The following is a 24,858-nucleotide window of genomic DNA, read 5'->3' as shown; positions in this document are numbered from 1 at the left end:
TAATAATAATAATAATATACAGTGCTATTTTTCTAGAAAAAGAGGGGGCGGAATTCACCATGAACGCCTCCCTTGTTCTCTTAGAATGGCAATGGTGCCCACCTGAGAGGTGTCAGAACTGAGTTCCAGCAAGATCTGGTTTAAAAAACAAACCAACCCTGAATTTATATATTTACTTATGCCTCACCTTTTTCCCTGACAGGGACTCAAGGCTAAAGGTAAAGGTAAAGGTACCCCTGCCCGTACGGACCAGTCTTGCCAGACTCTAGGGTTGTGCGCCCATCTCACTCAAAGAGGCCAAGGGCCAGCGCTGTCCGAAGACACTTCCGGGTCACGTGGCCAGCGTGACAAGCTGCATCTGGCGAGCCAGCGCAGCACACGGAACGCCGTTTACCTTCCCGCTGGTAAGCGGTCCCTATTTATCTACTTGCGCCCGGGGGTGCTTTCGAACTGCTAGGTTGGCAGGCGCTGGGACCGAACGCCGGGAGCGCACCCCGCCGCGGGGATTCGAACCGCCGACCATGCGATCGGCAAGTCCTAGGCGCTGAGGTTTTACCCACAGCGCCAACCGTGCCACAACTCAAGGCTACTTACAAATAAAAAAAGAAGAACAGCCAAAACATACAGGAAAAAAACAGTTAAAGATTGATAGGATTTTATCTATCTATAATCTATAAAAAACATAACAGATAATTGCAAGAAGAACAGCCAGGCACTAGCATTTTCATTAAAAGCAGTCAGTTCCCCCAAAGCCTGTTGGAACAAAAAAGTATTCACCTGCCAAAAGAAAGACAAGGAGGGAGCCAGTCTAACTTCTCTAGGCAGGGAGTTCCAAAGTCTGGGAGCCACCACTAAAAAGGCCTTCCCCTTCTCCACAGAGCATAGTCATAATGGCTAGTAACCACTGATCCCTTAACCCCCCATGATTTTGCATAATTCTCTTTTAAAGCTATCCAAGTTGGTGGCTTGGGCTGGCTTCTGTGGGCATGACATCCACACTTCAGCTATGCAGAGCTATCCCGGAGTTAGCATGCATTTCCTCCTGACTCGTAGCCGTTGATGCCCTTTAATTCTCCTTTGGTTTGAGAAATCCCTTTTAAAGGCCGCCAAGTCACACCTTGTGGCAGTGAGTTCCACAGGTTATGTGGTTGGTTTGTAAAGATGTCATTTCTTTTGCCTCTCTTGAACAGTTATTTGGGGTGTACAGTATAATCACTAGAAGCGCCCTCAGACAGTCTCTCTGCCTGCGGTATTTTCTTAAGAGACTTCTAAAATCCTCGCTCAAATCCTCGTTCTGCCCTCTAGGTGGCGCAATGCGTTCTCCAGCTCCGCGCCTTTGGCTTTGCAGGCAGCTCTGAGGAAGCTTTGGCTAGGCTGGCGTTCGCTGTAGCTGAGTCCGCCACCCACTGCGGTGCTGCGTTCTATCGCTTTCTATCTCTACGGTGACTTTTTGCAGGCGGCTGAGCGACAAGTCTTTCCGGGAGAGCGGACATAGAGCTATTAAAATGCAGAGGTGGAGGTGACAAGACTGCGCAACCGTGGAGGGCCGCTGCCGTCGCTCTCCACTTCCAGCGGCGGGTTCTCTGCTTCCCGGTCGATTTCCATTTAAACAGCCAGCTGTTTTGCAAGAGAGGCTGCTGGCTGCTATTGCTGCTGGCTGGTCCTGCGGCAGAAGAATTTATTCTTTGCAGATTAGCTCATCAGCCCTCGCCCTTCAACTGGAAAGCCTGCAGAAAAGTGGAGCTCGGAACTCAATTGATTTATCAAAGCATCCCCCTTTCTGAGCTTATTTTCAACAATCATAAAATTGCTCCTAGGCCAAGCAATGAAGTGATGGCAATCGATTTAGCTTTGCACCTTGGAGATTTCCACTAGAGAGCTATCTATTTGATTTGAATTTTTTTTTATGACCTTCTTCTTCCATTTAATGCAGATCAGACAGGACAGGAACAATTGGTAGCATTTCTTGCTAAATTACAAAAATGTTCAGCTGGCTGGGTAATGACGACGTGCGAAGGAAGGACCCGGAGGTGTATCAGACTGTGAGTGGAGGTCTTAAAAAACTGTACAAAACCAAGCTTCTCCCTCTGGAAGAATACTACAAATTCCACGCCTTTCATTCACCTGCGTTGGAAGATGCGGACTTTGACAACAAGCCTATGGTCCTTCTTGTTGGGCAGTATTCCACCGGGAAGACCACCTTCATAAGGTAAAACGTGGCAGCTCTTTACCTTCCAGGTGGGAACACATTGTCACTAGGGTGTATTGTTGGAAGTGCATGTATGCATGAACTATGATCCCTATGTTCATCTTTCAGGATAAATATTTAGCTGCTAATTGTGTTCTTTGTTTCTGGCTTGTGACTTTGAAGGTTATTATTCTTCCGGCTTGTGCTTTGATCACACTCCAAAAACACTGGCTCAAAGGAAAATCTCACATGTCAGCTTCCAGGCAATGATTTGTTTGCAGGGAGGTTAGAGGGTGCTGGGTTCAAGTAATGGTTATCCCACGCTTTTCCGATGCCTTTCCCCATCACTTTCCTTATTGCAAACAGTCCAGGTTTTTGGAGGGGGGAGCAGGTTTGCTGTGCAAGACCTGCCAATCAACTATCATTGCCCTAACTGAATTTGCAGGTGTGTGACTGAATCTAGCCCGGAAATAGCAGCAGTCTGGAAGCCCCTCCAGCAGCTCTGTAAATAGTCTCCTGATGAAATGTAGAAGACCTCTATGCAAACATGAATGAATTAATCCATGCAAGAATGAAAGGCTATTCAAATGATTATATCACCACTGGGGAAAAAGTTGTGCTAATTCTGTTTTTGACAGAAACTCACTGTTGTACATTTGTTACCTTTTGCATATAACTGGGGGGAAAGGTTCGGAAGAGAGCAACACAGATGATCAAGGTGATGGAGGAAAAGGTTGCAACATTTGGGACTTTTTAGTCTAGGGGAAAGGCGAGGAAGAGGTGAGATGATGGAATTTTTGTAAAATTATGCATAGCATGCAGAAAGTGGATGGAGACAGGTTTCCTCCCTCTCTTGTGACACTCGAATTTGTGAACATCCAATGAAACTGAATGTCTGAAGATAGATTCAGGACAGGTAAAAGAAAGTACTTATTCACGCAGTGCAGAGTTAAACTATGGAGCTTGCTCCTGCAGGAGGCAATGGTGGCCACCAACTTGGATGCTTTAAAAGAGGATTCAACAAATTCATGGAGGATTCATGACAGCCAGGCTCTGCCTCCACAATTGGAGGCAGCAGTGCTTCTGAATGCCAGCTGCTGGAAACCACAGGAGAGGAGAGGGCTCTTGTGCTCAGGTCCTGCTTGCAGATTTCCAACAGTCACCTGGCTGGTCACTGTGAGAACAGGATCCTGGACTAGATGGGCCATTGGCCTGATCCAAACGGGCTCTTCTTTTGCTCTTCCATGTCATTGCTCTAGACCCGCCCTTTTCTTCCTATTCTGTAGTGAGGTTGTGCTGTCTCTGGAGCTTAGTTAGCAGCAGACTTCCTTGTTATCAATGTAGCCTATTCTGATGTAAAACTGTTTTACCCAGGGTGTAAGTACCAAAATGGATTGTACATGGTTGATGTTTCATCACTGTCTTCTGCTTTTATACCAAACGGAATAGCAGACACGTAATGGTCTCCTTTAAAGTCCTTCAGAATTTTAAGCAGGGCTTTAGAGATGCGATTAAAAGATGCACAATATAAAATCATAGAAGTTTAGAGTTAGAAGGGACCCTGAGGATCATCTTCCTAGCCTAATCCCCTGCAGTAAACCAGCAACCTTGGCATGATCAGCCCCACGCTCTAACCAACTGAGCTATCCAGTCCCAGATTAAATTTGGACCTGGCAGATTAAAAACCTTTAGTGGCTATCCGTGAAACCATAATGCTTTAAGCTGCATCTAAAGACAATTGGCTGAAGAGCCTTGGTTTAGTCTTCAGTCTTCCTCCCTGACATCTTGAGCTATCTGCTTTAGATCAAGGTGAAGGGTCAAACGAAATTGTCAGCATCATGACCAGTGGATGAGGCTGCAGAGGCATGGCCGGGAAAGCTGGTTTTTGGTATTCTTAGACGGGTTTGGAAACTGAAAATAAAAAAGAGGCCTGCTGTGCTTAAGGTCAATGGAGTATATCTGTCTGGTTCCAGGGGAATCCAACTGCGTTTTCTTTGCAGATCCAAGAGATGGTCTCTTTTGCCAGCTCTCCCTTAAAATCCTTCCTGCTGTGTACTCATTTTCTCACCCCAGGCTGTCTTCTCTGAGTTCCAAAGTGTGCAAACTGCCTGCTGGAGCTGAACTCTCCAGTTGCACCTTCCTTTGAAATTTAAGTGCATTACTATCTGCTAATGAGCATGATCCAAACTGTAGTTGAACGCAGTAGCCTTTATATATTGTTTGCACGGGACAGAGAAGGCAAGAAGGGACAGTAGAGTCACAGTGCTCTGTATACTGTCATCCCTGCTTACTCGGCTAGAAGCGATTACCGAAGAAGAAGAAGAGGAGGAAGAGGAGGAGGAGGAGGAGGTGGTGGTGGAAAATAGCTTTAGCTTGAGTCCACTAACCTCATTCATAACAAATTTCCTTTTTATTTATTTAGCAAGATTTCTATACCACTTAATCAAAACAGAAATCGCAAGTGGCTTACATAAAAATTGTATTAACTATTCCTTTAAAAATACAGTGGTACCTCGGGTTAAGAAGTTAATTCGTTCCGGAGGTCCGTTCTTAACCTGAAACTGTTCTTAACCTGAAGCACCACTTTAGCTAATGGGGCCTCCCGCTGCCACCATGCCGCCAGAGCACGATTTCTGTTCTCATCTTGAAGCAAAGTTCTTAATCTGAAGCACTATTTCTGGGTTAGCAGAGTCTGTAACCTGAAGTGTATGTAACTCAAGGTACCATAAAGTAGACTTTTAAAATACTAGGTTGTAGCCAAAGAAAGTTATCCTATTAACATAAGGATTTCTGCCTGTGTGGTTAGACTTCTTCTCCCTGCGTATTCCCTGAGTCTGTTCTGAGGGTTCCCCTAACTCTCCAGAACACTTTTTGGGGGGGGAGGTACATGGGGAAGAGGAAATCTCCTATTGCTCAGGTGGAAATCCCTGCACTTGTGAGCCAATTTTGCTGGATACAATCCTTCAGACATCATAAAATTATCCAAGTATAGATGAAATCAATAGGCTTTAAAAACAAATGCACATAATGAAATTGCATGCCTGGGTAAGCTTGCTTAAGCAGAAAAGGGTTTTAGTAGACGTCAAAAGCAGTAGAACCAAGGCACCTGCCTAATATCAATGCTATTAATAAAATAAACACAAACTGACTACTGCAGTGCTGGCTGCCGATGTGGGCTGTGTTAAAAAACCTTCTCCTTTTATTTGCAGCTTAACCACTCTTTCCACCTTGGAGGTGATGTGCTCTTCTTCCTTGGAGATTTTTAAGCAGAAATTGATGGCCATCTGTTGTGTATGATTTAGTTGAAACTCTTGCTCTACAATTCTATGGCTCAGTATCACCCACAAGTTTTGTTTTGTTTTCATTGTGCTATTCCTTTCACTGGGCATATCTACCCTAGAATTGTAGACTTGGGAAGGATTGCCCACCCCTCTGCAATACTGAAAATGGTATAAAACATAAAATAGCACAAAACCAATATGGCTGTCATGGTTTCATTCAAAGTATCCTGGGAATTGGAGTTTAGAGAACGTGCTGCAAGTGTGCTGTTAGAGATCTCTAGACACACACACACACACACACACACACACACACCTGTCATTGAACTACAGGTCTCAAAAGAGAAGAAATGACCACAAAAACCAGTCCAGGTTCTGGCCTGTGAATTATCTATAGCAATAAAAATTGTGAACAGGGCGTGCCAAATTAAACCAACATGTTCACGCAGGGCAGTCCAGAGTACCGCCTGGTCATGTGTTAATGGGTGAGTTTCACTTGTTAAGACTGAAGGGTGTGGTCAAGGTTCTTGGATGGATGCAGGCATTGTGTGTCCTCAACCCTTCGCCCTCATGGCTGATAACATCTGGCAGGGAGGTAATTAATTTCTCTGAGAGAAGTGTCCCAGGCTGTGCTATTTTTCTTGATATTTTTCTCACCATGAACGCCTCCCTTGTTCTCTTAGAATGGTGATGGTGCCGACCTGAGAGGTGCCGGAACTGAGTTCTGTCGAGTTCTGACTGAAAAAAGCCCTGGTCCCAGGCCAGCTGAAAGCTACGGTAGTGATACTACTCCTTAAGAAATCCTCTTTGGACCCAGAACTATAGGTTCTGCTTGTTCCCCTTCCTGAACATTGCCCTTGAGTGGGTGGATCAACTCCAGACAGCCTTGAACAAGATGGATATTTTAGGTCTATATCAACCAGTAGTACCAGGGTTCATGCTGGTTTTGACACAAAAACTGCCTTGGTTGCCCCATATGTATCACCTATGTCAGAAGATTCTCTACAATCTCTCAGCCTCATGATTCCATCAACCATGGTATCTTTCTGTGGAAACTGTCTGAATTGGGAGTAGAGGCCACCACTGCTGTGAGTCCACTCCTACTGGGATGGTTTCAGGATGCTGTGCTTGTGGGGGGGAGGGATAATGGTTGGCCCTATGATGATGTCTTCAAAAAGGGAGTTCCACAGAGTTCAGTTGTATTCCTTATGTTGTTTAATATCTACATGAAACCGCTGAGTGGGGTCACCTGGAATTCTTGAGTGTGTTGCCACCAGTATGCTGATGACACACAACTCTACTTCTCTTCTCAGTCAGCCCAGCCTCAGTATGGACTGGATGAGAGCCAACAAACACAACAAGCTCAATCTATATAACAACAAGCTCAATCTATATAAGCCCAGGGTGCTATTGATGGGAAGTTAATGCTGAAGGTTCTGAGCTGTCTTCAAGAGCAGTCCTACCTAGAACATACTGCAATAGTCTAATCGAAAAAGCTGCCAAGGTGCTTCTGTTTCACTTGACCAGGCTGAATATAGAAGGCACCACTGCTCTTTAAGCAACACAGAGAAGAATATCAACTTGTCAGCATGTGATTCTTCCACCAGTAGTGAATGCATCATGCTTCACTGATGTGTTGTTTGATGTCCTGGCACAGTCTGTTGCTCACAACAACTTCCTTGTCTCTCTTCTTCCTCACTCTGAATATAATAAAATCCTTGTTCTGTTGAATTCTTGTTGCACCATTTCCTCGGCTCTCCTTGGGCAAATGTTGCTGGCTAGGTTTTGCTGCCATTTGACCTAACTGGCTCTCCGTTTTTCTTCTGTACTTCATGCAACACCAGATTCTTCTGAAAAGTCCCAGTCAGAGCCAGACTAGATGTGATGCTGTTCACATCATTTCAGCCTTGCGTGTACCCGCCCCCCTTACAGACACACACTCCAGAGAGATTGTGTGTGTGTGGACCCAGATTAGCACTGTGCAAGACAGGTGGGGGCTGTTATTTGCTATGGGAAGAAAGCACCCATTGCTGATTGAAAACACAATCCTTTCTGCTCTTTGCAAATAGTGGGATGGGGGGCGGGAGGAGATTATTCACACTGGGCATGCAGCAGAGGCAAAGGATTAAAGCCACACACCCTGCACACCACAGTCCTGATCCAGCTCTGCCCCACACCCTGCAAACTATAACTATACAAGACCAAACAACATCAACAACACCACGTCTAGATTGGACTGTGTTCTGGCTAATTTGACTGTGGGCTGATTCGCCTGCACAAATTGTTACATTTATGTACAGTGGTACCTTGTGTTAAGTACTTAATTCATTCCGGAGGTCCGTTCTTAACCTGAAACTGTTCTTAACCTGAAGCACCACTTTAGCTAATGGGGCTTCCTGCTGCTGCTGCTGCTGCTGCTGCTGCCGCCGCACAGCCGGAGCACAATTTCTGTTCTCATCCTGAAGCAAAGTTCTTAACCTGAAGCACTATTTCTGGGTTAGCGGAGTCTGTAACCTGAAGCGTATGTAACCTGAAGCGTATGTAACCCGAGGTACCACTGTACATGCCACAAAGAAATGCTTTGCCGTCATACTCATGATTTGCAGGGAAGACACAACCCTCCACACACTTGGACGCGCAGTGGACAAGAGGTAAGGAGAGCCATGCCTAGCCATTCCTGGCGCATGTCCACTCAGTGGTTCAGATATGCAGATTTCCTTCTGACCTTATGGTACTCACTGAACCGTGAGCATTGGTTTCTAGAGCAATAGCCATCGTTGCAGAAGTGGAATCAACTCTGATGCTCCCGGACAGTGTTGAATCTTCTCATAATTTAGTGCTTTTCCTTAATGAACAACTTGAAAAGAAGTTGTTACTAAGCGCAGCAGTGGCAACACCTCCTTCTGTTTCGTCAAGCCAGCATATTTCCTGGAGCACATCACCCCATTAATATTTTTATATATCCATCACTGCCCACTATTTTTTTTTTTAAAATGTAAATATAACAAAGAGGAAACAAAATGCAAACATTGCCAACTAACATCAACAATACAAATATCCTAACCATCCTCATTTCATGATATTCAGCAGGATTCATTCACATAAACAGCCCTGTGGAAACCCTGTGCAAGGACTTCTGTTTGTGAAATGGGGCTTTTCTCCTCTGCAATACCCTCCCCCCCCAAAAAAATGCTTGGGGGTGATCAGGAGAAGCACAGGGAAATAAGTCCACCTTGCAAACAGAATATTTGTAATGGTGTGATGCTGAATTCTACCTGTAGATTTTAGGCTGTATATGTCCACATAGGTTAAAGAAATTACTTATAATAAGCAATTTTTAAAAAATTCTTGGAAATTTGAGTCTACGTGCCTCACTGAATGTTATGTCTTCAGAGACGTGTTCCTTTCCCCCTTATTTGTGAAAACATTTGAATGAAGGGACAGCATCCTACAGTACTAATGATCTCAGGGACTCTGGATATCTGGAAAACTGGATAATTGGATGATGGGACTCTGGATTATTTAGCATCTGCCAAGAAATTAGACTAACATTGGCTGCTTTGAATGGCTGTATCAAACGTGCTGGGGGGAAATTGGCCAAAAAAAAAAGAGACGCTTTAAAACCCAAGGGCTCTTAAAGCCTGAGGTTGCCCTCCCAGTGGAGACCCGACCTTCTCGGTTGGTCCAGAAGGCAGACCAGCAGATTCCCAGACCCCTCTTCTGATGCGAAGCATAAGTGGTTGGTGCTGGAAATAAGTGTGGATATTTCTCCAGTTGAGCAGTCCTTAGGATTTCCAAAGGCTCTTATCCTGACCTTCCTCTCTACTTCTTTTTTAATCTATCCTCTTCCAGGGGACAAATAGCTCGCAATAGAAAGCACTTCCAGGCAGCAGTCTGCAAACTTGCTAAAAACTGCTGAGGGTGGAGAAGGTGGTTCTTTTAGGGAGGCTTGCTGTGATGCTGAACCTTTGCTGTTGAAATGGCTCTGGGCCTTCCTTTCTCCAGAGGTTTGGCAGAGCCTGCATCCGACTGTCGCTTGCTTTGTGATATTCCTAGCTGTCTGGATCCACATCCTGCTCGCCCTGGATTTTCTGCTGTCTGCAAAAGAATGATCATGTTCAGTTTGCCTCATGACTGGAGCCAGCAGACAGGCTGTCCACGCAGTTGCTGCCTGCCTCCATATATCACATGTTTGCTTGTGATGTATGGAGATTGCTTATACACGATAAGCCATTCCCCACCCTGCTCCTCTGAGTGTCTTCAGGAAGACACAGAAGTGAGTGATAGGGAAAGTGTTGTGTAATTGGTGGTTTATGGTTGCCTTTTGGCAGGAAATATACTGAAAGGCTTTTATTATTTTTGGAAGTTAACTCCGCTGACCCTTCAAACACAAGAAGCTTTGCAGATTCACAGCACAATAGCTCAGTTGGCAGAGCAGGAGACTCTTAATCTCAAGGTTGTGGGTTCGAGCCCCTTGGGCAAAAGATTCCTGCATTGCAGAGGGTTGGACTAGATGACCCTCGTGTCCCTTTATACTCTATGACATCTGCTAGATCTTGCCTCCCCCTTAGGTTCCCAGGGAGATCCCCCAAGTCATACTTTTGGGTCTAGCACAGAGCAAGGCAAGCCTCTGTGTCTCCAGCTTCCAGCATCAGCAAAAACCTGTCTCCCACACAGTCAGTGCCGTAGCGTGGGGGGTGCAGGGGGGCCGGCCGCACCGGGCGCAACATCTGGGGGGCGCGCGCTCGCACTCGCAGCTCTCTGCCCCTACCTGGCTCACTCACTCTCTCTCACTGCAGTGCTGGCTGTGCGAATCCGATCCGAGCCGCCAGGTTGCCGCCCACTGTGGAGGGGGGGGAGTGCCAGGCGTGCGGTGCGGTGCGGAGAGAGAGCGAGGGACTATCTGGGGGAGGGACAGTGCAGCGGGGGGGTGCAAATTACTTGCCTTGCCCCGGGTTAGGGGGCGCAAATTACTTGCCTTGCCCCGGGTGCTGACAACCCACGCTACGCCACTGCACACAGTCCCCCTTTGGCCTAATATTTTCCATCCAACCAGGTGAGGTGGGAAAAGAAACTGGTCTTCCTGGTTCCGCAGCCCCTTCTACTAGATGCTAAGTTTCCCTTGATACAAAATCGCAGCCCTGGAAGGGACCCACGGATATCCAGCGGATTGACACACGTCCCCCCAACCCTAGAACAAAATGAAATCGTTTTAATATCACAAATCTGGTACTGTGCAACAATTTTGAAGGAATCTAGCTCCACACCTGCAACCACTAACAAGCCTCTGAGCATTCTATATCTCCACATCTAAGCTGAACCAATGACACATCCTGTGCTTCTTGTTTTTTTCTAGGTACCTTCTTGAACAAGATTTCCCTGGGATGAGGATTGGGCCAGAACCTACAACTGACTCCTTCATTGCTGTGATGCAGGGCGATACGGAGGGCATCATTCCTGGAAATGCATTGGTAGTGGATCCCAGAAAGCCCTTCAGGAAACTTAATGCCTTTGGCAATGCCTTCTTGAACAGGTTAGTGTGATATCAAGATGCTTTGCAATGCTATTGCCATGACAGAAAGATATTGGGCTTGAATTGGATCAAATTTGGGTGTGGTGGATAAAAATCTGTACCCGGGGACCCCAGTCTCTGAAGTAACCTGTAATCTATCTATTTCTAAGTATACTTGCTGGATTTTGTACCTAACCCTGTCTTCAGTGTGGAGCCAATATAGCAGGAGTTTTCCACTAGTCAGTTTTTTGATGTTCAAAGTTTATATAGCAGTCTGTTCTTTGCTGCAGCTTACTGTTCGTTTGCCTCTGAGCTCGTATGCATTATTAAATACGACAGCAACCAAAAAACAAAACAAAACAGCATTGATGTCACTGTGTGCGCTATTGGTAAAATGCTGCACAAGTCTCATAATGCAATTGCTGCATTAGAATTGCTAGCTTGCTGTGTTTTTGTTAATGAACATTGAAATGAGAGCAGGAAAAGAAAAAACAGAGAGGGGGCTGAAAGCTGTGGCAAACTGTGCTTTGGTTCTGGAGATTAATTTAAAACTCTTCGTAGTTAAAGAATTCTGAAGGGGTGAGACACAGGCCAAAGTGAATGAGAGAAACAACAATAACAGAGTGGGGGAATTCTTATTGTCACTTTTCCATGTATAAGACGCCCCCACCACAGTTGGGGGCACCACAGTTCAAGAAGGACACTGACAAACTGGAACGTGTCCAGAGGAGGGCAACCAAAATGGTCAAAGGCCTGGAAGCGATGCCTTATGAGGAACAGCTAAGGGAGCTGGGCATGTTTAGCCTGGAGAAGAGGAGGTTAAGGGGTGATATGATAGCCATGTTCAAATATATAAAAGGATGTCACATAGAGGAGGGAGAAAGGTTGTTTTCTGCTGCTCCAGAGAAGTGGACACGGAGCAATGGATCCAAACTACAAGAAAGAAGATTCCACCTAAACATTAGGAAGAACTTCCTGACAGTAAGAGCTGTTCGACAGTGGAATTTGCTGCCAAGGAGTGTGGTGGAGTCTCCTTCTTTGGAGGTCTTTAAGCAGAGGCTTGACAACCATATGTCAGGAGTGCTCTGATGGTGTTTCCTGCTTGGCAGGGGGTTGGACTCGATGGCCCTTGTGGTCTCTTCCAACTCTATGATTCTATGATTCTATGAATAAGATGCTCCCTATTTTGGGGGGACTCAGATTTTAAAAAATGGGGGGGGGGGGGAATTACCCAGGGTTGTTGAGTTTTCTTTAGGGGGGGTTGCCAAAAAATCGCACACCCCGCACGTGACACAAATTTCACCTATTGTCTCCTCGCCGGAAGAAGCTGCTAATCGTCCGCCCAGTTGCCACAGCGTCAGCCAATCAGTGCCAACCATTGACACAGCAACCAATTACATGCCCAATAGCCGCTGACAGCCACGGCAGCAACCAATCAAATGTCCACCCTATGCACTATCCATGTATAAGACGACCCCAACTTTTTAGCAAACAAAACCAAGTCTTATACAGAGAAAAGTACGCTAATTAGAATTATGTGCTATCTGGATGCTGGTCTACATGGTCCTTTGGTTCTTCTTATCGTCAAAGTCAACAAATGACCATGCTGCAATGAAGCTGGTATTCTGCAAAGTTTCTGCCACTCACCCAGTTCGTCCTGCTCTTTGCTGGGGAAATGGGTTAAACTGTACAACGTGAGTCATGACTTGAATACTCTAGAGATATGCATTACTCTAGTGGTTTAGGAAGAAGGAAGAACCTCTGGCAGACAGTGGATTCTGGATGATTTAACGAGTTCCCTCCCCCTCCCATCCAGTTCTTTAAGATGTATGGTATGCGGAACAAGCAGCCAGATTAGAAATGGCTAAAATGTTTTTCCTGTTCCTTAGAAATCTATGCGCGTTGTTCTTGAAAGTTCATGTTCCTTCTTGCCTGACAGAGTGGAACCGAATGGAAGAACAAAAGCCTTTGGATGCAGGCAGCAGCTGTAGCTGTAACTGGTGCTATGCTGTTTTTATTGTAATTATTTATATGGTTTGTAATAGATCATACAGACAAACACACACGCATATATATAGTTTTAATTCTATCAATGCTTACTTGTTTTCTAATGATTGTTTCTTCCCCGCCCCCGCCCCCCCCCCCCGCAAAGTTTCTAGCAGTTCTTATTTTTGGCCTTAGTCTTGTCATGGGGAGAGGGTAGGGTACAAATAAATATATCATAATCATAATAATAACTCGCCCTCCTCCTATCCCACCAGAGATTGTGGGACTCGCACCTCTCCTTCATCCATAATCACTGAGCACAGTGACTGGGGCTGCTGCGAGTTGTAGTCCAATAGCAGCTGGAGGGCACCCAGTTAAGGATGGAAACTGGCAACATGCTCCTTCAGACATGCATGGCCACTCTTTCCTTTCCCCGTGACTCTGCCGCTCTCACATCTGTTCTACCTTCTGAATGTACAGTAGCCTCCGCGGGTTCCTATTTCTGTTCACCCATTTGTGCAGATGATTGAAGTAAGCCCGCTGCAGATCAAGGGATAAGAAGAGTTTCGATTTGATATCCCACTTTATCACTACCCAAAGGAGTCTCAAAGTGGCTAACATTCTCCTTTCCCTTCCTCCCCCACAACAAACACTCTGTGAGGTGAGTGGGGCTGAGAGACTTCAGAGAAGTGTGTCTAGCCCAAGGTCACCCAGCAGCTGCATGTGGAGGAACGGAGGCGCGAACCCAGTTCACCAGATTACGGGTCTACTTCTCTTAACCACTGCACCACACTCTTAACCACTACACCACAATGATAAAAGGTAAAGGTAAAGGACACCTGGATGGTTAAGTCCAGTCAAAGGCGACTATTGGGGTTGCGGCGCTCATCTCACTTCAGGCCGAGGGAGCAGGCATTTGTCCACAGACAGCTTTCCGGGTCATGTGGCCAGCATGAATAAACCACTACTGACGCACGGAGGACCGTGACGGAAACCAGAGTGCATGGAAATGCCATTTACCTTCCCACCACAGCGGTACCAATCTATCTACTTGCACTGGCATGCTTTTGAACTGCTAGGTTGGCAGGAGCTGGGAAAGAGCAACGGGAGCTCACTCCGTCACGGGGATTCGAACCGCCGACCTTCCGATTGGCAAGCCCAAGACACTCAGTGGTTTAGACCACAGTGCCACCCACATCCCTCGATCAAGGGATAGTGTTATGCTTCAGTGTTGAAATTTTAGTACTGCTTTTCTGCTGATTTGTCAGTAATGAATAGATTGGGGTGGTGCATATAAATATGATAGAATGAAGGTAGGCGACGAACAGGACTGCATGCCACTTGATGTGGGAAGATGGGTTTTGAAAGAAGATGCTTTGTTTGTTCATGCAAAAAGATTTATGTTTAATATGATTCAAATAGTTAGAGTGGAGAACTTGAATACCTCACCAAGGATTGTGCCGGAAATACACATACGTGCTTGAAACACGATGTAAATTATACTAGTCACTCCTACTATTTATATCTTTTAATGTAGCAGTATGTGCATACGCATATAAGGCTTTATATCCCAAACACTTACCAGATCCTTCTTCCAGAAATCCTACCTTTTTCCCCTCTAGCTCTGGTTTTTGTTTTGTTTTTCAATCATCATACTAAATTTTAAAATCTTGTTATATTTTCATATTGTGGTGACCTGCTAAAGAATCTTCATTATCTTTTTCTCTGCACATTAAATAATGGGAACTCGTGCTTAGCATTCTATAATCTGGGTGGCATAGACTGATCTCTTTTTCTGACTGTCAGCTTTGACAGCTCCTGCCTGGATAGCGGGGTCTGGACCAGTGGACCCTCTTCTGCCCTTGTATTTGCACATAAATCTGAAGACTGACATGCAACATTTTGCATGAATAAGCATTCTATTCCTGCTGAAGACGTTTCATACTTCAAAAATGTAGGGTTGTGAATAAAGAGCTGATCCCCAGTGAGCAAGCGCTTGGTTTTGTCTGGATTTTGACAGGCATCTTATATAAAATGTCCAGCTTCCAAAAAATATTTGGCAGGTAGACACTCGTTTTTTATTTATTTACCGTATGTGTGTGTTTATATGCCATGAAATGCCAAAGTAGGCATCTAAGCAGTCATCGTTAAAATTCACATTGTTAAAATCTGTTATCTTCCCCCCTCCGCCCAATTATTGTACTTGCTGTAACGTTTTATTGTGTTTTTCCCCTCCCTTCACCTCTCTCCGTAGATTTATGTGTGCTCAGCTGCCAAATCCTGTTTTGGAGAGTATCAGTATTATTGATACACCAGGGATCCTTTCAGGGGAGAAACAAAGAATAAGCCGAGGTAAGGTAAAGGTGCAGCTTCTTGTTTTGGAGGGGGCGGATTAACATAGGTGCAGTTCTTTTGGTTTCAGCTTATGACTTGTTTCAAAATGCACAAGTCAAGATGGCGGCCTTACAATACTGTTTATTTGATCACTGATTTGGAATGTTCTAGAAAGCTTTAAAACGGATCTCAGAGGGGAAAACGGGACAGACTTTCTGCATCTCCTAGGTAAAATTTACTGCACCACTGCAGCAGAAGGGAATAGCTCATGTTTTGAATGCTTTCCGCAATATGAAAAATCCTCAACACAGAGAAGAGTCATGCACTGTTGAGGGGAAAGAGTCTTAACCTCACTCGGGGTAGACAATGTGGTGCTCTTAGACGTTGCTGGACTACAACTTCCATCATCCTTGACCACTGGCCAAGCTAGATGGGGATAATGGGAATTGTAGTCCAACAACACCTGGAACCTTATACTTCATTTCTGTGTGTAGGCATGTTTTTCAAAATGGGAGATCGTTCAAACTTGAGATGCTTCCCCCTCAGGCCCAGTAGTTTGGAACCTGCACCAATTAACTTCTGTGAATGTGTCCATTGTAAGTTACAAGCTTGAAGTAAATGTGTGTAATATATTATTTGATTTATATCATTTTCTTCTTTCAGTTCTCCTGAGTTTGTTTGCCATGTTAAAAAAATAACCAGAAATAAAATATTTTCTATAAATTTCTGCACAAATATTCCCTCAACTAGAAATCAGTGTTTATCAGGATTAGATGACTCTTGTGGTCTCTTCCAACTCTACAGTTCTATGAGTCTAGGAAATAGCTGTTGTCCTTTTGGGACACAAGGCCTGTTCGTTTAGGCCATTATTCCTTCAAGCATCCTCTAGATGGGCTGTGTGTTATCCAGATTTCCATTGTCCAGGTTTCTTCATTTAACAAGTGTCTGATTTCATTTTCCTCCAGCCAAAGAAATGGGTTATAGCAGTCTGCACAGATGCCCATATGGAGGTATTTACATCAGAGCAGCCACCTGCTTTCTATAGCCTTGGCTATTTTGTTCATAAAGCTAAATGCTTTGAAAAGAGCAATGAGCTATTCAGGCATGTAGCAAACTAATCCTCACCATACGCACTGCATTGGGGTCTTTTAAACAGGGTTGCTGTTACTAAATATTTGGGATTGTGGGTTTGGCTTCAGTCTAGTCAAAGAAAACGTAGGGTCGATCTAGAAGGTAAAATCGCCAAATGGTCCAGGCCTAACTAAAATGGTGGAATTCTTCAACTTCATTGGCCCCACAACACCCTGTGATTGTTTAATAGCAATTCAAGCGTGCTTAATTGCACATTTAGATTGCTCTTGAGAATTTTGGCCTGCTGAGATACTTTCCTTAATGGGATCTGAAAACTTGATTGTGCATTAAACGAAAGCAGAGACTTTAGTCACAAGACTTGGTTGAAGTAGAGAGTCAGTGTGGCTTAGTGGATAGAGTATTGGACTAGAACCTGGGAGACCAGAGTTCAAATCCCTACACAGCCTTGAAGCTGACTGGGTGACCTTGGGGCCAGTCACCGTCTCTTAGTTTAACTTAGCTCATGGGATTGTTGTGAGGATAAAATGGGGAGGGGGGACCATGTATGCCACCTTGAGCTCCTTTGAGGGAAGGTGGGATATAAATGTAATGGTGAAATCAAATAAAGACTTTTCACCAAATTTAGCTTCTGATATTGAGTGGCTTACATAACAGAGGCAACGCTAGCATGTGCAGATTAAGGCTTCCTGGTATGTTCACAGGAAGTGAGGGGAAATGGTCAGGCCTTCTGGCCTAGTGTAAGCTAGGCAACTGTCGCCACACTCCTAGATAAAGCCATAATTTTAACAGCAGCAACTCACTTGCAGCTTCTTACTATCACAGCACTGGAGAGCTTGTTTCTAACTGCTAATTTAAAACGTGATGCTAGGACCTTTAAAATGTAGCCTTGGGCTATGGTCACATCCACAGTATATGTTTAAAGTATGTAGCTCCCCCCCCCCCAAGAATTCTGGGAACAATAGTTTGTTAAGGGGGCTTAAAGAAGAGAAATTATCCCGTTCAGCCTAGCTGCCAAAATAGAAGTGTAGAGCCTCTAGTCTTGGCTAAGACCCTGGGATAGCTCAGCCAGTAGAGCATGAGACTCTTAATCTCAGGGTTATGGGTTTGAGCCCCATGTTAGGCAAAAGACTGCTGCATTGCACAGGGTTGGACTAGATGACACCCAACTCTAAAATTCTATGATCTAAGTAAAGTGATGGACCAGTTAGAGCCCACCATTTGCCTATCTTTCCCCAGGTGTTGGAATAACTATGATTCTAGCTGTAAACCATGTTACCAGATCTGCACCACCTTGCAAGATTATATTAAATAACTGAATGTGGCCCCCAGAGAGCTGCTCAGAAAGGAATGTGGCCCTCAGACTGCAGAAGGTTCCCCTGCCATATGGCCTTGTCTCTGTTCTTATGGGGATGTCTTCTTTTCCCAAAAGGTTATGACTTTGCTGCTGTCCTTGAGTGGTTTGCCGAGCGGGTGGACCGCATCATTCTCCTCTTTGACGCCCACAAGCTAGACATCTCGGACGAGTTCTCGGAAGTCATCAAAGCCCTGAAGAACCATGAAGATAAAATGAGGGTCGTGCTCAACAAAGCAGACCAGATCGAGACCCAACAGCTTATGAGGGTTTATGGCGCTCTCATGTGGTCTCTGGGGAAGATTGTCAACACGCCTGAGGTAGTCAGAGTCTATATCGGTTCCTTCTGGTCACACCAGTTGCTCATCCCAGATAACCGCAAGCTTTTTGAGGCAGAGGAGCAAGACCTCTTCAAAGATATCCAAAGTTTGCCCCGCAATGCTGCTCTTCGGAAACTGAATGATCTCATTAAACGGGCACGGCTAGCCAAGGTGAGTCTCTCCAGGTGGCTCTGCCCAGGTTTTACTTTTTGATTTCTTTTATTATTATTATTTTAAAACATCTTTACTGAAAGTTCAAAAAGTACATACCTATATGTGCACCGGACATGGTGAGACGCAAACAAAAAAGAGAAAATGAAAAAGAGAAACAGAGCCCATGCAGAAGGGAAAACAAAGGGGGGAGGGGGGAACCCAAAACTGTATATTTTACAAGGTTGTTGTTGTACTTCACCAGATCTTAACCTATTACAGTATTGTAAGAATGGATTCCAAATATCATTGAATTTGTCCATGTCAAGTCTGCGGTTATATGTGAGTTGTTTATATGCTGTGAGTTTATATGTCTTCAATCCAATTGTAGAAGGGAGCCGCATTTTTATTTCCCCAATTCATCAGTATGTGTCTTTTTGCTGTGGTAAGGGCACAGAGAGTCCACTCATATTCTCCTTTTGTAAGGTTCCATGTGCTGGGCATATAATTCAAGAGGATATTTTGCTCTGTAAATGTAAGGCTGCTCCATACCATTCTGTTGATGGTTTCAGTTACCTTCTGCCAAAAATCTTTCAATATAGGACAGTGAAAAAACATATGTTTCAGAGAAGCATTGTCCCTATTGTATCTCCAACAGTTAGATACCTTAGATAGCCCTTTTTTAAACAAACGTAATGGGGTCCAGCATATTCTAAATATTATTTTTTGTTGTATGAGCCTCAGTCTAAGATCCAGAGACTTGTAATAGCAGTTAAAACAGTTTCCCACCTATGTGGTCAAAATTGAGATCTGCAATTCTTTTTGGTTTCTTGAGGTATTTTGGTATTTGGACACAGAAGGAAGTTTTCTATAGGGAGGCTGGCAGTAAGTTCATCCCCGTCATGGAGGAATTAGCAAGGAAGAAATCAGTCCCAAAATTGCACAGAAATCGAAATCTATAAATCCTCTGCATGCCATTATTGCGCAAGTGTGGATGACAAAATATGCCCATAGGGTGGATTTATAGTGGAGCTAGATCCCGGGCGTAACTAGATTAGGTCAGTTCAAAGCATGACATGAGATGCACAAGCAATGCAGGCACAATGCCCACTTAATACCCTGGGGGGGGGGGAAGAACCACCGTTCACAGTCATTGGTCTTCCCTTGTAGCAATAGTAATAATACTGCTGTAGTAGTACCCAATGAAAAGTGAATAAAGATCAGGCTGGGATCCTATGCAAAATTCTAGATTTGAAAGTGAGAAATCTCAGGGGCCTCAATTTTATCCTCGAGGGCAGTTTATCCCTGTCTGAGCCACAGAGAAGTACCGCAAACGGAGGCAGGATGTTGGGTGATCCTACAAAATTGCCATGGGGATCTTACATGGGGTGGGTTTTCTTCACGTTCAGAATCTGAGAAAGTGTGACTGACAGACCCAATGCATTTCCACAGCAGAATGGAGGTTTGAATCCAGACCACCACATCTATCTCCAACAGTATCAACAATTTCATGGCAGCTCTCACAATGGTTGGTTGGCTAGTTGGTCATTGTTGATTGTTGATACATACTTGATGGGCACATCACAACCTCTCAGCCCAAACAACCCTCAGAGTCATAGTGAGAATGAAGGAGGCAGAAAAACTATAAAGCAATTTGTAACTATGAAATGCTGCAGGAAAGGAAAAAGAAGGGAGAAGAAAATGAGAACGAAGCGCAGATGATCCGTTGGGAGGGTACGTTATGTTAGCTGTGTTCTGGTGATCCCATTCTTGCAAACGCATAAAATATGTATCCACCCTCTGAAATGCCCTTAGGTTCATGCGTACATCATTAGCTCACTTAAGAAGGAAATGCCATCGGTGTTTGGCAAAGACAATAAGAAGAAAGAACTCGTGAACAATTTGAGGGAGATCTATGATCGGATCGTACAGGAGCATCAGATTTCAGCAGGAGACTTTCCTAATCTGAAGAAGATGCAGGTGAGGGCCAGAAACAATAATCCAAGAATCATGGCAGAATCTGCTCCATTTCAATTGCACAGAATAGGTTTGGAGCAAAGATGAACACTGCTGCTGCGTCTGTTGCAGAGGCACACCTAGGGTCCCTTGCACCCTTGGAAAGGAGCTGAATTGGCACATGTACACACATACACCCCCCCCCCCAAATCACCTTTGAGCCACAGTGCAAGAAGGGCTGGAAGCTACTTTCATGTTTGATCTTGCCACGATCACAGTGGCCCATCGCCACACAGAGATATGTCATACACTCCGTAGTTTGATAGGTGATTTTGGTGTGCCCCCATCGGAGGCTGGTTTCACCAACCTCTGCTCTGTTGGGACATTTTGGTTCAAAATGAATGTTTTAACCTGAAAGACAACCTAGTTTTTCGTTTAGAATATTATTGTGAGGGGGAAGAGCCGCTGTGCTTCTAAAAGCCAGAATGACAGACATCTTAGTCTGTCGTAGTCAAAACATAAGTGCCCCATGGCACCCAAAAGACAGCGCACACAATGCAGGATAAGCTTTCGCTGGCCAAATCTCACTTTGTCGAATGCATGAGGTGGTCTTCTAAGTGGGCAGATTTATATAGTGTGAGGCTAACAATAGCAATAGGCTTGGTTTAGTTTATTACTTTTCCTCCGCTTTCCCACAAAGTTATTCACAGTGGCTTACAGAATAGACGATTGCAAACATTGAAGCAATATAAAAATAGAAATGAGCACAGATCTATAAATAGCGATCAGCAAACAAAATTGAAAGGATCACGACGTTAGAATCAAAAGCTGTAAAAAGCCAAGGTCAGTAGCATTTTAAAACACACACCATACGGCTGACTGAAATATAAAAGTATTCAATAAGCAGCTGATAGCAAATGAAGAGGGGATCCGCTTGGATTGTTGTAGCCACTCCTCTTATGTTGAATGGTACACTGAACAATAAAACAGTCCTCACCGCACCGCCACCCCTTTCTGTTTGTGACGTTCTTTTCAGGAACAGCTTGAAGCTCAGGATTTCAGCAAGTTCCAGCCCCTAAAGACCAAGTTGCTGGATGCAGTAGAGGATATGCTGACCAATGACATCGCTCAGCTCATGGTCCTGGTGCGTCAGGAGGAGTCCCGGAGGCCTGCTCAGATGGTGAAAGGGGGAGCCTTTGAAGGCACCCTCCACGGCCCATTTGGACATGGCTATGGTGAAGGGGCAGCAGAAGGAATTGATGACGCAGATTGGGTGGTGGCCAAAGATAAGCCCCTGTACGACGAGATCTTCTACACGCTATCGCCCGTTGATGGGAAAATAACCGGGGCCAATGCCAAAAGGGAGATGGTGAAGTCCAAGCTGCCTAACTCAGTGCTGGGCAAGGTATGGAAACTCTCTGATATCGATGAGGATGGGATGCTGGACGATGAGGAATTTGCTTTGGCGAATCATCTTATAAAAGTGAAGCTGGAAGGTCATGAGCTTCCTGGGAACCTCCCATCCCACCTCATCCCCCCATCTAAGAGGAAACTAGCTGGGTGAGAAGCCACCAGAAAGAAAATGGGGAACGGGGAAGGGAAGGGAAGGGAATGTACCAAAGTTGTGCCTGCAGTGATGCTAGGTCACCTTTTGGCTTAGAACTGTTTTCAGATGTGAAGAGGAAACTGATGTGAAGCAAAGCCCCAGTTCTTTCTCATGATGAGATGCAACTAGCTCTGTCCTGGTATCTTCCAGGCTTCCATGTATTTGTTGATAAGAACTGATACAGATTGAAGGTGCAAAGTTGGCTGGGATCTGGAAAGCTTTGTGATAGTTTCTGTCACTGTTCAGTCAAGCAATGTCTGAAATTCCTGTTGCATATATCCCTGATGCTTTAGAAAAGCATTCTAATCCCTAATAGACCCCCAAACTCTGGATGGGAGTTGTGCTTAAAACGTACCTAGTATTTTTGTGAAATAGTCTTTACTTTCTGTTCAGCCTTCCTGTCTGTTGTGCCTTTTTTAAAAAAATTATTGAGTACAGGAAGCCTACAATTTACAAGGGGGTTTCTTTCAGGAAAGCCAAAAGCATGTATAGTCAAGACACAGTGGGTTCAATGGCAAGTGGAATTGCCAAAGCCCACCCCACCCCAGATACCTGCCCCCTTTCTATGCCCTTTTTAATTTTTTGTTTTGTTTTGTTTTGCCAGCCACTTAAAGCTGAATGTGCACAGGTTAAATGCATGTATGTTGTGGGCTTACTGTACACATTTGTCTGCAGAATATCTCTGGGGAACCAGTCCAAGGGAAAATCACCCCCCCTAGGCACTTTTCTTATAGGTTCTTGGTGAGAAACCTGCACTGAAAATGCCACATCATTCCAATGCTTTGGAAATGTTAGGTTCGAACCAAGAGCCTTAAATCCTTTTCTAGTTAACGGGGTGCCAGTTTGTAAGTCTGTGCCGCTGTACTTCTGTGACTTTAGTCTGAGAACAGCGGTGCAGCTGGGAGAATGGGGTAGAAAGAGTGAGAGGTTAGGAGTTCAAGTGAGTCCCTTGCAAGGAAATGATGGCAAGATCAGAGGCAGGGGATCAAGGTTTTTGACAAGGGGAGCAGCTCTTCCTGGCATTTCCTATCCCTAAAACGGGACAGTGCATTTCACATCTCTTTGAATTATGGTCAAGCATGGTTTTGGACTAATATCATTTAGTGTGTTTACATTCCATCACAGATCTTGATGTTACAACAGAAATGACAAGTCTCTACTCTGTCATTGTCTTTTCAGCCCATGTGAGACATCTGTCCCCAGAGCACCCATTTGCACATCAGTCAGAGGGCAGTGATCTTGCTGTTGCTTGTGGGTTTCCCATAGGTATCTGGTTGGCCACTCTACTGAATGCTGCATTGCATAGAGCTTTCATCTGACCCAGCAGGCCTCTAGGATAAGTATTCTGAACCTTGTCCAGACAGAATAGCCAAGGTATTTTCTGCTGCTCTTTCTCAGCCTTATTTCACATCATTCCTTTTTCTCCACCCCATTATTTAGTTGGTGTCTGGGTAGAGGTTCGAGTCTATGTGGGTTTTGTTGATGCTGAGAAGGTGGATGAAGACACAACAAAATAACTTGTTTTATACCTGCACTAATATTCTATAGGCAAACAAGATTCTCTTCAAAGCTCCTGCCTCCCCAATTGAGATGAGGTGGGGGCTACTAAGCAGAGGACCTTCTTGCTGGGGCCTTCTCTATGGTCTTTCCCTTATCAAGTGAAACTTATTCACCTGGGACTTTAAACAATCAGCTTTGTAAAGCAACTAAAACCTGGGCTTTGATTTTGCGGCCTGTGTTTTTATTTTATCCAGCTGTTTGTTGAAGGATTGCATTTCTCTCTGACAAAAATGAAAGTTATTTGCTGCGTTTTATTGTTTTCATTGATTGCATTGTATGTCAATGTTGTATTTTAGGCTTTGTCCTGTAAGCCACCCAGGGGAGATGTGTTGATAGTTGGCTATATAACTATAAAAAAATTAACAATAAATATTCAGTGTGTAAAAACAACCTTATTGCAATGCATTTATCACGACTTATGTTTATGCATTCATCATGATCACAGTCTTATTCTCCACCTTGGTGAGATGTACTCTGTATTTAAATGGATAAATAAATTTGTATCTGTGCCCTATAAATTAGCAGTTGCAGTTTTTATACAGATCTGTGTCCTCTTTTTCGGCAGTGCCTAAGTGATGGCTCTAAAGTGTGAACTCGATAAATTTGGGGCAATCTTTTGTGCCCCGTTCCCCACTGTGTGCCATGCTACTAAACTGCAAAAGTCTGCAAGCTAGCCAGAACACCCCCTGAATTTTCCTGTAAAATCAATGAATTCCGTCTTTCCATGTTAGCCTCTTTGGTGCATCTTCTGTTTTTAGCCAGAAAGTATGAAGCTCAGTGTGAGGTTCTGAGTTTTCTGAAGTTAATTTCAGCAGGCAAGCCTTTCCTTTCCTTTCCTTCTCTTGTTCTTGAATGTAAGAATTGTTTCCATCAAAATCTTCACATACTGAAGCTTTGTTTAAAAACACACATAGACATGTCTGTAGGAGAGGAAATGGGCAATACCTTTTAGACAATCCACAATTTTTGATGCTTTGGCATCCACAGCCTTTCAAAAATATCATGGTTTGAGCACCCTTTGATGGAAATATAAGGGTGCAATGTGGAAATGAAGGTAACTGAAGTATTTCCTTTTTTTAAAGCTGGGGTTATCAATCTGTTGCATTTAAAATAGTTTTTATTGTATTGTAAGCCGCCTTAAAGGTATTAGCCCTGAAGGGTGGCTAAAAATGCTTTATTAGAAACAATAACAAATATTCTGCAGAAGAAAGCATTCGGAGAGCCATTCACATCTATTTAAAGTGTGTGGTTTCCCCAAAGCATCCCAAATGTCTAGGTGGGATGTTCATAGGCTTCATTTACAACTATGTATTAAGAGGATAAATGGCTCCATTTAGATTAAGATGCCAGCCTTGGCCATTCCCCACAGACACCTGAAGCTGTTTGTAGTTTCCCATGCTATATCATTCTTATGTATGTTGGAAGCACAGCTATGATTTGGGGCTCTTCGATCAGTCCCAGTTTCCCTGAGAGTCAGATAAGCAGGCAATGCCCACAAATGTACAAACAGTACTTTAACCTGACC

General features: G+C 44.4%; 1 protein-coding gene across 3 annotated transcripts; it reads left to right on the top strand.

Annotated features, from left to right (window-relative positions):
- Positions 1-1,362: 1,362 nt before the first annotated feature.
- Positions 1,363-23,851, top strand: EHD3 (EH domain containing 3). 3 transcript variants are annotated; one of them, XM_083434503.1, is made up of 7 exons: positions 1,363-2,209; positions 10,823-10,999; positions 15,219-15,316; positions 16,264-16,308; positions 17,820-18,232; positions 20,027-20,191; positions 21,204-23,851. In XM_083434503.1, the coding sequence occupies exons 1-7, from the start codon at positions 1,983-1,985 to the stop codon at positions 21,729-21,731; spliced, it is 1,653 nt and encodes a 550-aa protein (XP_083290629.1). In that variant the 5' UTR covers positions 1,363-1,982; the 3' UTR covers positions 21,732-23,851. The 3 variants fall into 3 exon arrangements, with proteins under 3 accessions (XP_083290629.1, XP_083290630.1, XP_083290631.1); XM_083434504.1 differs by lacking the exon at positions 16,264-16,308 and having other exon boundaries at positions 1,365-2,209; XM_083434505.1 differs by lacking the exons at positions 1,363-2,209; positions 16,264-16,308 and adding an exon at positions 9,873-10,146 and having other exon boundaries at positions 10,489-10,999.
- The last annotated feature ends 1,007 nt before the right edge of the window (positions 23,852-24,858 follow it).

The sequence above is a fragment of the Podarcis tiliguerta genome, assembly GCF_965153285.1.
Source record: "Podarcis tiliguerta genome assembly, chromosome: 3".
Lineage (NCBI taxonomy): Eukaryota > Metazoa > Chordata > Lepidosauria > Squamata > Lacertidae > Podarcis > Podarcis tiliguerta.
This window is presented reverse-complemented; position numbering and strand designations above follow the sequence as displayed.

Coding starts and splice junctions, on each gene's coding strand:
- EHD3 (XM_083434503.1), top strand. CDS start 1,983: ATGTTCAGCTGGCTGGGTAATGACGACGTGCGAAGGAAGGACCCGGAG. Junction 11,000..15,218: donor GGCAATGCCTTCTTGAACAG/GTTAGTGTGATA, acceptor CTCTCTCCGTAG/ATTTATGTGTGCTCAGCTGC. Junction 20,192..21,203: donor CTAATCTGAAGAAGATGCAG/GTGAGGGCCAGA, acceptor CGTTCTTTTCAG/GAACAGCTTGAAGCTCAGGA.